Raw genomic sequence first — 11,344 nt, 5'->3', positions numbered from 1 at the left:
ATCGGGAGCTGCTGAGTGCAGCCTGGAATCTCCCGGGTGAACGTGTTAATTAATAACAATGCTAATATCGGGAGGGGGTGGGGTGCGAAGAAAACAATCCCCTGTTTTTAAATGCAGTGTTAGCAGCCCCACCCCAATGGACAAGGCAGCTGGGACCTGGCCTGAAATTGACCAGGGCCTGGGATCAAAACTTGGAATTAGCTGTGGATTTGCTTCCTGCTAGACAGACCCTCCCAAGCTGGGGACAGAACCCAGGAGTCCGGGATCCCAGACCCACCCTGCTTTAACCACTAGACCCCCCTCAAAAAAAAGCTGGGAAAAGAACCCAGGAGCCCGAGCTCCCAGCTACGTCCAGCTGCCCTCTAACCCCTTGCCAGCCCTGACCCCAGCCCCGGGGCATGCTGGGAGTTGTGCTCCCCACCCCAGTAGCGAAAACGAGTCCTGGCCGGACCCCCGCCTAGCACCATCCTGAGCCTCGCGCTCCTGGGGACCAAAGAGCCCAGGGGGAGAGTAGAGGAGCGTCCCCGCCCAGTCCCGCGAGAGAACGGGACTACAGCTCCCAGAATGCACCGCGGCAGGATGGCCGCCCGCCATATTGTATTCTGAAGGAGGAATACGTCCCTCAACACGCATCGCGGGCCGGAGCTGATCCCGGGACTACAACTCCCGGCATGCAGCGAGGCAAGCGCATGCGCTGAGCGGGGCTCAGGAAGTCGGGTAAGTGTCTGGGTGGGGGCAGCCAGGTGGGATCTCCCTGCCCCAGTGCGGGGGGGTCGCTTTGGGCTCCCCTGGGGGGCGAGGGTGTGTGGGCCCCGGGCTGACCCCATTGCTCCTCCCCGCAGCTGCCCGTGGGGACGGGGCCGCCATGAACCTGGAGCGGGTCCCCAACGAGGAGAAGCTCAACCTGTGCCGGAAATATTACCTGGGTGAGTCCGGGGGCCCGGCCCGGGGCGGGGCGCTGCAGGTTGCAGCGGGAGGAGATGGGGGGCAGGGGAGGTGCTGGGTTGGGGAGTTGGGGGGGGAGAAGAGGGGGCACCGGGCAGGCAGGGTGGGGAGGAGAGGGGTGTGCTGGGTGCCCAGGGTAGAGCTTTGGGGAGGAAGAGAGAGCACTGAGCAGAGAGGGCATGGTGGGTGCCCTGGTGCTGGGATGGGGGAAGGAGGGCACTGGATGGGGAGGACAGGGGGAAGGAGGGCACTGGATGGGGAGGACAGGGGGTGTGGTGGGTGCCCTGGTGCTGGGATGGGGGGGTAGAGGAGGGGGCACGAGGGAGGATGGGGAGAGGATGAGGTGGGTGCGCAGGTGCTGGGATTGGGGCAAGAGGAGGGGGTACCAGGCAAGGAGGCGAGGGGGCATGGTAGGTGCCCAGGTGCTGGGATGGGGTGGAAGAGGGGGCGTAGTGGGTGCCCAGGTGCTGGGAGGGGGGTAGAGGACGGGGGGTGTCGTGGAGTCACCAGGGCAATGCTCTGGAACTACTCCCTACGAAGCTAGTCAGGATTCTGTGAGACCCTCCTCTCTCTGAGCAGACTGTCTCCAGAACAAGAAGCTCACACAGCTTTGACCTTCCTGGGTCTGACCTCGGATCATTCAGCATCCCCTGCCCCACCGTGCACTTCCCACTGCGAGTCCGCACAGGTGGGGCTCCTGGGGAAGTCAGAGGGCCCTGCACCCCAACTCCACAGTCAGACATGACTCTCAGCCAGCCGGTAAAACAGAAGGTTTATTAGTAGGAACACAGCGTAGGGCAGAACTTGTTAGCACAGAAATCTGTGATTTTCAACCAAGTCCATCTTGTAGGGAGGGGAGCCCAGAGCCATGGTTCTGGTCCTCCCCCTGTTCCCGTAGCCAGCTGAGACTGACTCCCTTCCTGCTGCCTGGCCCCTGCCCTCCTGATGCTCCTCTGGCCTTTATCTCCCTTCCTGGCCAGAGTCACCTGGTCGCATCCCCCTCCTGGGTCTCGGGTTACAAAGCGGGTGGCCATAGCATCCATGTAGGCAGCTGGATCAGCCCCCGCAAATGTCACACACCCTTATTCCCACCACCTAGACACTGGTGCAATACACAGGGAAACTGAGGCACACACAGCATTCATGCAGAACAGTAAGACTCACATAGGCCCACATACAACATAACAAGGGAAAATACCCCCTTCGAGACTGAATTGAGCAGGGTCACTTTGGCCAGTGACCTGGAGAAGTTCAGGCCTCTCTCTCCGGCACAAACATCAGCTATAATATTTGCACTCCCCTTAACATGGACCACCTCCATCTCATAATCCTGGAAGGACAGACTCCACCTGACGAGCTTGGCATTGGCCCTTTCATCAGGTGCATGCATGGCAGGGCAAGTTGTCCAAGTACACAGTGAAGCGCTGCCCAAATAGAGCCGGCTGCAGCCTTTTAAGAGCCCACTCCATGGCCAGGCATTCCTTCTCTATGGCTGCATAGCCCTGCTCCCAGGGCAGCAGCTTCCTGCTCAGGTACATGATGGGGTGTTTCTCCCCCTTTGCATTGGCCTGCCTCCGCACCCAGCCCTGTGTGCGGGGGGGTGGGAAGTATCTCTCTGCCTCACTCAGCTCCAGGGCACTGGTTATAGACAGGCAGGTATCCTGAGCCTAGCAGCTCCTCCTCCCCGCCAGCCAGGTCATTTGCATTTTCACTGACTGCTTCAGTGTCAGCCGATTGAATTTGAATTCAGGGAACCAAATCCTCAGCAGTTACAGGAGCAGGGCCTGGATCCTGTCCCGGAGACAGACAGTCATCCCCCAACAGGAGGTCACTGCCAATATCTTGGAGAACTCCAACTACCAGCCAGCCCAACCCCTCCTGTGTCTGCACAGGGATCCGGGCCATAGGGAGGGCGAGGGGCTTCATCCCTGGGACCGTCATACAGCCCCTCAGCATCTGGTGAGGCTGCACCACCTGGGGCCTGACAACAGTTCTCTCAGTCCCAGGAATGTCTCCCCACCCCAGGAATGTCTCCCCATTGACCACCACCTTCCACTGCACTGGGGGGCCTGAGCCCAGGAGAGTCCATGCAGACCTATATGCTGGGGCCAGGAGTGAGAGCCAGTCTGCCACACCGTCCATCTGGCTAAACAGCTCTATGGCCTTGGGACCCAGGAAGGGGACTATAGACACCGGAGCCTTTCTGCAGGGCCAGCCTGGTTCCAACTGCCAACCTCCCAAAGGCATCTATCTCTCCCCCATCCTTAACCTGGGGCAGTGATTTAGTGTCGAGGTTCCCTGCGGAATTGGCACCTCAGGGTCCATCCCCACTCACCCCTGGATGGGTCCCTCTGCCTCTCAGCTCAGTCACATCGCCAGTTCCTGCTGCCTGTCTCTCCTGCTGTTCTGCTTCACGGCTTCCATGTCTCTCATGGTCCTCCGAGTCCTTCGATCTCAGCTCCAATTCCATCCGTCTCAGATCCTGGTGGAGACCCCCTGGTGTCAGGGACAGGGGTCTCCAGAACAGCCGGCTGCTCCCAGCCTCTCTCGGGCCCCCAGCTGGGTCAGCAACCAGTGTGGGCCCTGGGGCGGTCTGGCTGCTCCCAGCCTCTCTCATGGCCCCAGCTGAGTCAGGAACTAGCTCCTTAAAGCCACCCTCCTCTTCCAACTGAGCAGTCAGCTGTGCCTCAGTGAGCTTTCCAAAGTGCAGCCCTCTCTCTGCACAGCTCTACAATATCCTCCTGAAGGAGATGGTTACAGGCCCTCTCCATGCTGGTCCCAAGTGGTCACGGACTCACAGGCCTGTGCTCTCTCAGCTCCCCATGGTCCCTGGGAGGAACCCCCTCAGTGCGACAGCCCTTTTCGGGGGTCCACTCTCTCGGGGGTTAAGCCATAGGCTCCTCGGCGTCCTGGAACCACACCTCTCTGAGCCTTCAGGACGCCCATCTCTCACTAATCCCCCTTGGTTTTACTGCTCCCCAGTCACTTAAACTGCGCCCCGTGGACAGAGCATCCTGTATTATCCCACCTCCACCACCAGTTGTCACAGTCACCGGGCGATGCTCTGGAACTACTCCCTATGAAGCCAGTCAGGGCTCTGGGGGAGCTGCCCCTCTCTGGGCTACACTGTCCCCAGGGCAAGAAGCTCACACAGCTTCGACCTTCCTGGGTCTGACCTCGCAGCATTCAGCATCCCCCACCCACTGTGCGCTTCCCACAGCGAGTCTGCCCGGGCAGGGCTCCTGGGGAAGCCACAGGGCCCTGCACCCCACCTCTGCAGTCAGATGTGACTCTCAGCCAGAAGGTTTATTAGTTGACAGGGACACAGCATTGGGCAGAAATCAGTGACTTTCAGCCAAGTCCATCTTATGGGGAGGGGAGCCCAGAGCCATGTGTCTGGTCCTCCCCCTGTTCCTGTAGCTAGCCAAGACTGACTCCCTTCCAGCTGCCTGGCCTGCTCCTCCTCCGGCCTTTGTCTTGCTCCTAGGGCCAAGAGTCACCTGGTCACATCCCCCTCCTAGGCCTCAGATTACGAAGGGGCAGCTACAGCATCTGTGCAGGCAGCTGGAGCAGCCTCTGCAAAAGTCACAAGCCTCAGTTTCCCTGTGTATTGCACCACACAGTATTCGTGCAAAACAGTAAGACTCACATAGGCTCACATACAACATAACATGGGAAAATCCCCACTTCGTCACTGGGGGCACCGGGCAGGCAGGGTGGGGAGGAGGGGGGCGTGGTGGGTGCCCAGGTACTGGGATGGGGGAGAGGAGGGGGCACTGGGCAGTGAAGATGCGGGGGAGAGGGGATGAGGTGGTTGCCCGGGTACTGGGATGCGAGGGAGAGGAGGAGGCACTGGGCAGGCAGGGTGGGGAGGAGAGGGGGTGTGCTGGGAGCCCGGGTGCTGGGATTGGGGGAGAGGAGAGGGCACCGGGCAGGGAGGGTGGGAGGAGAGGGGGAGTGGCAGGTGCCCGGGTGCTGGACTGGGGTTTGTGGTGTCGGGGAGCAGTGGGTATAGATGGCAGCCACCCAGTGGATCATGTTTTTCTGCCAGCCTCGGGGCTGCCTGCCATGTGACCCCTAGTCTGGTGCCTGGAGTGCTGTGAGCTCCTGGTGGCAGTGCCCTGGCTGGCAGCCTGCCAAAGCTGGATGGGGTGGGGGTCTGACCCCTCTCTGCTGCCCTCTCCCCAGGTGGCTTTGCCCTTCTGCCCTTCCTCTGGCTGGTCAACGTGCTGTGGTTCTGCCGTGAGGCCTTCCTGGCGCCTGCCTACACCGAGCAGCCGCAGATCAAGAGTTGTGAGTTGGGCACAGTGCTGCAGTGGGCTGGGGTGGGAATGGCTCTGTGCTGGGAGCAATGCCAAGGGCATCGGGGGCAGGGAAGGGGTAATCGGGGCTGAGCTTGGGGGCAGGGACCAGGGGCATGGCAGGTGGTTCCTTGGGGGGGGACAGAAGGGGGGTATCAGTAGACCATGGGGGTGCATTGGGGGTGCAGCTAGTGGGCAGGGCCTAAGGCATGGAGGACAGTGCCCAGAGGATGGGGAGAGGGTATTGGGAGCTGAGCTGGGGGACAGGGCCCTGGGGGGCAGGAGGGAGGGGCCACTGGGGCAGGGCCTGGTGGGGGGGTAGTGGGGCAGGGGACAGGGCCCTGGGGGGCAGGAGAGAGGAGGCCCTGGGGCAGGCCCGGTGGGGGCATTGGGGCAGGGGACAGGGCCCTGGGGGGCAGGAGGGAGGGGCCCCTGGGGCAGGGCCTGGTGGGGGCCCCTGGGGCAGGGGACTGGGCCCTGGGGGGCAGGAGGGAGGGAGGGGCCCCTGGGGCAGGGCCTGGTGGGGGGCCCCTGGGGCAGGGGACTGGGCCCTGGGGGGCAGGAGGGAGGGGGCCCCTGGGGCAGGGCCCAATGGGGGGGCATCAGGGCAGGGGACAAGACCCTGGGGGCAGCAGGGAGGGGCCAGCGGGGCAGGGCCTACATGTGACGGGCACCGCACTCAGCCCCCCGTCTCTTTCAGACGTCCAGCGTTCAGCCGTGGGGCTGCTGTTCTGGGTGGTCGTGCTGACCACATGGGTCACCATTTTCCAGACGCACCGGGCCCGGTGGGGCGAGCTGGGCGACTACCTGTCCTTCACCATTCCGCTGGGCATCCCCTGATGGCGCCTCGCTCAGAGGGCATCCAGGGGGCACCCTCCAGCTGGGACCAGCGGGGCTCACGTTCCTGCCCCTCCTGCCAGAGCTGCCGTTCCTGGCCGGGGATGCTGATCCTCCAACGTGCCCGGTTCTGCCCCGTGATCCCAGCTGGGCTGCAGGAGAATCAATAAAGCTGAGGCCTGTTTCCCCCTGTCCCCCTGGCTCTGCGGCTGTGTGGGGAGCCGGCTGGGGGGTGAGTTCCTGGGGGACAGGTGTGTAGGGCCCAGAGAGGCAGCAGAGACAGGCAAGTGGGGGAGGGCAGCGTGTGAGGAAAGGGGGCGTCCCCACCACAATAGTCTTGGCTCCTGCCTTTCCTGGGGGGACATGCACATTCCCTGCGGGGGTAGAGACCAGAGAGGCGGCATGTAACTTCGCCTGGGTGAGAACCGGAGCCATGGCTGCACTGCTGTGCGGTGGGATGGGACGGGGAGTGCTGGGACACAGCCATCTTTGGGGAAGGGTAGCTGTGGAACAGCCGCACATAACGCCACATGGGGACGGCGTGCCCAGCCCTAAGATGCAGCCACCTCTCCAGTGGGGCAGCCAGGGACACCACCCAGCACTGAGATGCAGCCGCCTCTCGGGTGGGGCAGCTGGGGAACAACCACACGTAAGGCTGCATGGGGACGGCTCACCCCGTGCGGAGATGCAGCCACCACTGGGGTAGGGCAGCTGGGGAGCAGCTGCACAGTGACATTCCAAAGGCAGCTGAGCACAGGCTGGGCAATTGTAACTGCAGGGGGCAGGAAGGAGCCCTCTGCTTGCTCATAATGAGGGATCCCTCCGCCATCAAGCCTCTTATGAAGAGCAGGGCTGTAAGCTAGGAGAGGAGGCAGCAGGTGCTCCTGTCATCTCCACACCTGGCTTTAATAGGAGGAAAATGATTATTTATGGTACCTTGGAGCCCTGGGCATGGAGCAGGGGGGCAGGGTGAGAGCACGAGCGTAGGATGTGGCCAGGAAGCGGCAGGCGGGTGGGGAGAAACAACTGAGATGTTGGCACTTTAATGCCACGCTAAGGCCTGGGCCCAGAAGGGAGAACTGGGGCAGGCCATGACGCTGGATATAGACTGGCAGGGGTTAGATTGTCAGCGGTAAACGTGGATTTCACCGCAGCTGGCACCCGAGTGTCTCCATCCTTGGCAATTGCCCGCTACAGCTCGGCACCGTAATGAAAATGCAGCCTGAGAAGTGGCTCAAGTGGCGCTCAGGTGATGTACAGGTGTGTTTTGGCCGGGGATGTTCCCCAGGGTGTTGGAGTGGGGTTAAAGCTTTAGCCTTTTGCATCTTGCTGGCGCTGTCATTAAACAATGGTCTGATCCTCCCATTGTGTGACATCCTCCCAATTTCCCACAACTGTGACTATTTCAAACAATAGAAATGGGTGGGGAGGCTTAAACCCCATAATTTTTTGCCAGTGTGAAAATTTAAGTTGATAAAAATCTAAAAAAATGCTTAAAACTAAACCCTATATCTGCCAAAATGATCAGAAATCCAAATGGGATTGTGCCAGCCTGCTTAAGAGCAGCAGAACCCCGGGGCCTGGCCCTCGGGCCGGAGCAGGGGTTGAAGGGTACGTGGTGGTCAGAAGCGATGGAAGTAAAGGTAAGAGTTGGGGGGTAGCGTTGTACCTGCACTTGGCAGGATTTTATTTTTGTTTTCTGATTCCGATGGATACGATTAGTTTCTTTTAAGCTTTTTTTGATTTACATTTTCCTAGTTGCGTGAGCTTAGGGGTTTCACCATTCTCTATGTTCATCAATTTAAATTTCCAAACTGTACCTGCGTTCACTATTCAGGGGCTAGTGTGCCTGTAAATTGTGATTATCGTGGATGGAAATAGTTTAGGGTGGTGTGTCTGCAGTGACACCCCTGCCAAGCCTAGTTTTACAGCAGAGATGTGGACGCCATAGAGGAATCAGGAGTGGCAGTGTGAATAAAACAGAAGCAGTGTGGGTCAGAGATTGCATTGGGGAAGGATCGCAAGAGATGGTCCAGCAGGGTAGTGTCAGGGGACTGCTATAGACACCCCCACACACACACACTCCCGGTCAGATATTTATGTGGATTGAGATCTCTGGTATTAGAAATACGTCTGTGGACAATGTCATTATGGGAGACTCCAGCTCACCACGCCCAGCTTGGCGAATAAAGTGCAAAGGCAGGAGAAATCACAACTCCAACCCGGGCAGTAACTGGCAAGGGAGTCGTACTGGGCAGGAACAGGCTGCGGGGGTGGCACATCACTAATGGAAGGGGGGCAGCAGTGGGCTGCAGCTGCGAAGCAGGCCCAGCTCGTTCTGGGCTGGGTTAATGGGTGTGTTGGATGTGAGACACAGGAGGCCGCTGTCCCGCTCTACTTGGCCCTGGTGAGGCCTTGGCAGGAGTCCTAGGTCCAGCTCTGGGTGTGGCACTTTGGGAAGGATGGGGACACACTGCAGTGAGTCCAGACGGCAGCAGCAAAACTGATCCGAGGGTTAGAAAACCTGACCTGGGAGGCAAAGTTAAAGCCTGAGCGGGGACCTGAGAACAGTCTTCACCCCCGTGCAGGGCTGCCAGGGATAGTTGTTCTCCGTGCCCAGAGGCAGGACGAGCAGCAATGGGCTTAACCTGCAGCTGGGGAGAGTGAGGGCAGATGTTAGGAGCCACTTGCTAGCTCCCAGGGGAGTTCACCCCTGGACTTGGTGTCCAAGGGAGGTCATGGGATCCCCCCCACTGGAGGTTTCTAAGCCCAGGCTGGACAAACCCGTCAGGGCTGCTCTAGGGTTACTTGGTCCCTCCTCAGTGTGGGGGGCTGGACTAGCTGCTCTCTGAGGTCCCTTCTAGTCCTGCATCTCTGTGATGCCCAGGCAGGCTGGTGACTGAATCCCTCCAACACATAGGGCCCAGGATTTCCTGGCTGTGGCAGCCAGCAGATTTCCTCAGCAAAACGCCCCTGGCAGCTGGATCCACAAAGGGGCTTTGGCACCCAAGTCCTGCATGCAGGGGCCCCCAAGAGCCTCACAATCCCTGCCCGAGTCCTGATGCTGTGGAGAGGAGCTCTGGGATTCACAAACCAGGTGTTCCCTGGCTGGCTGAGCCAGGCACAGAGAACACCTAACCCCGGAACGAGGGGCTGGGGGGGTGACCGCTCAGCCTGATTTGGAGCAGGGATTGGCCCCTGGCCTTCCCCTCCCAGGGAAACCCCTAATATTCTGGCCTGAGTCCCTCCTGCTCCGTGTTGGTTACGGAGTTCTTGGGCCGGAGGGAGGAGGAGTCTGTGCCTGGGCTTGCAAGGAACTGGGTTTTATCGGTACGTGTCACTTGTGCAGGATGCACGTGAGCCCACCTGTTGAGATCTCCGTTGCCCGGCAGCGCCAGCAGACTGCAGCCTGGGAGCAGGGCCACAGCTGAAGGCTCCTGACGTGTCTCTTTAGACAGGGGATGAGCCCAGTTTGCGTTTAACGCTTTAACCAGCTTTATAGACTAACATCTGTTAGTCTATAAGGTGCCACAGGATTCTTTGCTGCTTCTACAGAACCAGACTAACACGGCTACCCCTCTGATACTTAACCAGCTTTAGCCTTTCCAATCTCAGCAGTGCCTGTCATTGACTATTGGCTGCCCCTGCAGGCTGTTGTCTGAGCCCCCCCGATTTCCTGCCACGCTCAAAGCGTCAGTGGCTTCACCTTTCAAAGACGACGCTGGGCGCTGTAGTTGTGCACAGCCAGGGCCTGTAAAACGCAACATCGCTCTCATCTCCAGTCGAGTCAGCCAAGCCCGGCTCTGCCCCAGGGAAGCAGCTGCTCTGGGTTCGGGAGCGCAGCACTACTCCCACTGAGCCCCTCACCCCGCTCCCCAGAGCTAGTAGCTCTAGCAGGGCAGGGGGCTCCTGCCAGCTGCTGGGCGAAAGAGGCCGAGTTGCCCTAGGGAAGCGTGGCAGGTTGGCAACCAGGGGTGTTGCCCTGACTCCGAGCAGGGCGGGGTGTCATGCCCCCGGCTCTGGCTGGAGTCTCATTTATTTAATCTCTTCATTAACAAGCTTGACCCAGCATGGGCGGGTGAAACCTGCTGACGCTGGTGGGGGGGGGAAATTGGGCAACTGGGAGTGGGATCAGCCCTGGATGACCTTGCCCATGGGAGGGACAGACAGGGGATGTGACCGCGTGAAAAAGCAAGGGTGTGGGAGGATAGACGGGGCTTGTCAGCAGAAGGATCGGGCGCTGTGCCAACAGCCAGCGCGCTGCCAGGTGCATCAGGCGCGGCACTTCCAGCAGCGGTAGACGGGTTAGCGCCGCCAGCCAAGGGGCAGCTCAGAGCCCAGCAGGAGGGGTCCAGCTCTGTGCTGTTCCCCCACATTCCAGACATGGGGTTCACACTGGACCCGGTACACCGAGAGGCTGAGCCCAGGCACAGAGAGTCCATCTCACGTGGCTTGTTGGACCAGCCACAAAGCAGGCTGACAAAGGCTGTACTGGCCTAGAAATGCTGTAGGGGGCGCCAGGGAGTTGCTGCCATTGCTGACACACTCAACTCCCCATACCGCCCCCTGCAGCACAGCGCCCCCTGCTGAGCCCCCGCCCCCTGCAGCCCATTGCCCCCTGTTGGGCCCCCCCCCTGTTCCCTGCAGCACTGCACCAGCACTGAGCCCCCCCCCTCCCTACAGCACAGCGCCCCCTGCTGAGCCCCACTCCCTGCAGCACAGCACCCCTGCTGAGCCCCCACTCCCTGCAGCACAGCGCCCCCTGCTGAGCCCCCCCATGCGTGTTTCAGGACATACTTCGGATGCCATTGCTCCATCCCTGGGGCAGGGTCTCTGCGCCACTCCAGTCAGCCACTCCAGTCACCGGCTCCACCACCCCTCTCCTCCTGGCACAGCTGCTGCTTCCCCTAGGGCCGGGGGCAGGGAGAGATTGTCATTATGGCCAGTCAGAATGGAGATTTCTTCCCGCCTGACTCCCAGCACCCCTCTAACCACTAGACCCCGCTCCCCTCCCAGACCTGAGGACAGAACCCAGGAATCCTGCCCCCCCACCCGCCCCGTTCCCACACCATACCCAGTGAAGTTTTCTAGTCTGTTTGTGTCCCTGGCTACCACCTGTTGGGAGTGGGGAGTTCAACCTTCATTTTGGACTGTGTCGGAGCAGTATGACCCCTCCCACGCTCAGGACTGTACCCAAATCCCTGCCCCCTTCTATCCCTCCATCTCAGCCTCCTGCCCTGTCCCCACCTCTGCTGGATCCT

General features: G+C 60.5%; 1 protein-coding gene across 2 annotated transcripts; it reads left to right on the top strand.

Annotated features, from left to right (window-relative positions):
* Nucleotides 1-558: 558 nt before the first annotated feature.
* On the top strand, nucleotides 559-6,277 carry PSENEN (presenilin enhancer, gamma-secretase subunit). Of its 2 annotated transcripts, XM_039512158.1 has the most exons (4): nucleotides 559-717; nucleotides 843-926; nucleotides 5,134-5,238; nucleotides 5,947-6,277. In XM_039512158.1, the coding sequence occupies exons 2-4, from the start codon at nucleotides 866-868 to the stop codon at nucleotides 6,084-6,086; spliced, it is 306 nt and encodes a 101-aa protein (XP_039368092.1). In that variant the 5' UTR covers nucleotides 559-717; nucleotides 843-865; the 3' UTR covers nucleotides 6,087-6,277. The 2 variants fall into 2 exon arrangements, with proteins under 2 accessions (XP_039368092.1, XP_039368093.1); XM_039512159.1 differs by lacking the exon at nucleotides 559-717 and having other exon boundaries at nucleotides 724-926.
* Nucleotides 6,278-11,344: the final 5,067 nt, after the last annotated feature.

Source organism: Mauremys reevesii, linkage group 24 (genome assembly GCF_016161935.1).
Source record: "Mauremys reevesii isolate NIE-2019 linkage group 24, ASM1616193v1, whole genome shotgun sequence".
NCBI classification, from domain to species: Eukaryota; Metazoa; Chordata; order Testudines; family Geoemydidae; genus Mauremys; species Mauremys reevesii.
Note: the sequence above shows the minus strand (reverse complement) of the source record. Positions and strands in the feature narration are given on the sequence as shown.

Coding starts and splice junctions, on each gene's coding strand:
- PSENEN (XM_039512158.1), top strand. CDS start 866: ATGAACCTGGAGCGGGTCCCCAACGAGGAGAAGCTCAACCTGTGCCGG. Junction 927..5,133: donor GTGCCGGAAATATTACCTGG/GTGAGTCCGGGG, acceptor CCCTCTCCCCAG/GTGGCTTTGCCCTTCTGCCC. Junction 5,239..5,946: donor GCAGCCGCAGATCAAGAGTT/GTGAGTTGGGCA, acceptor CGTCTCTTTCAG/ACGTCCAGCGTTCAGCCGTG.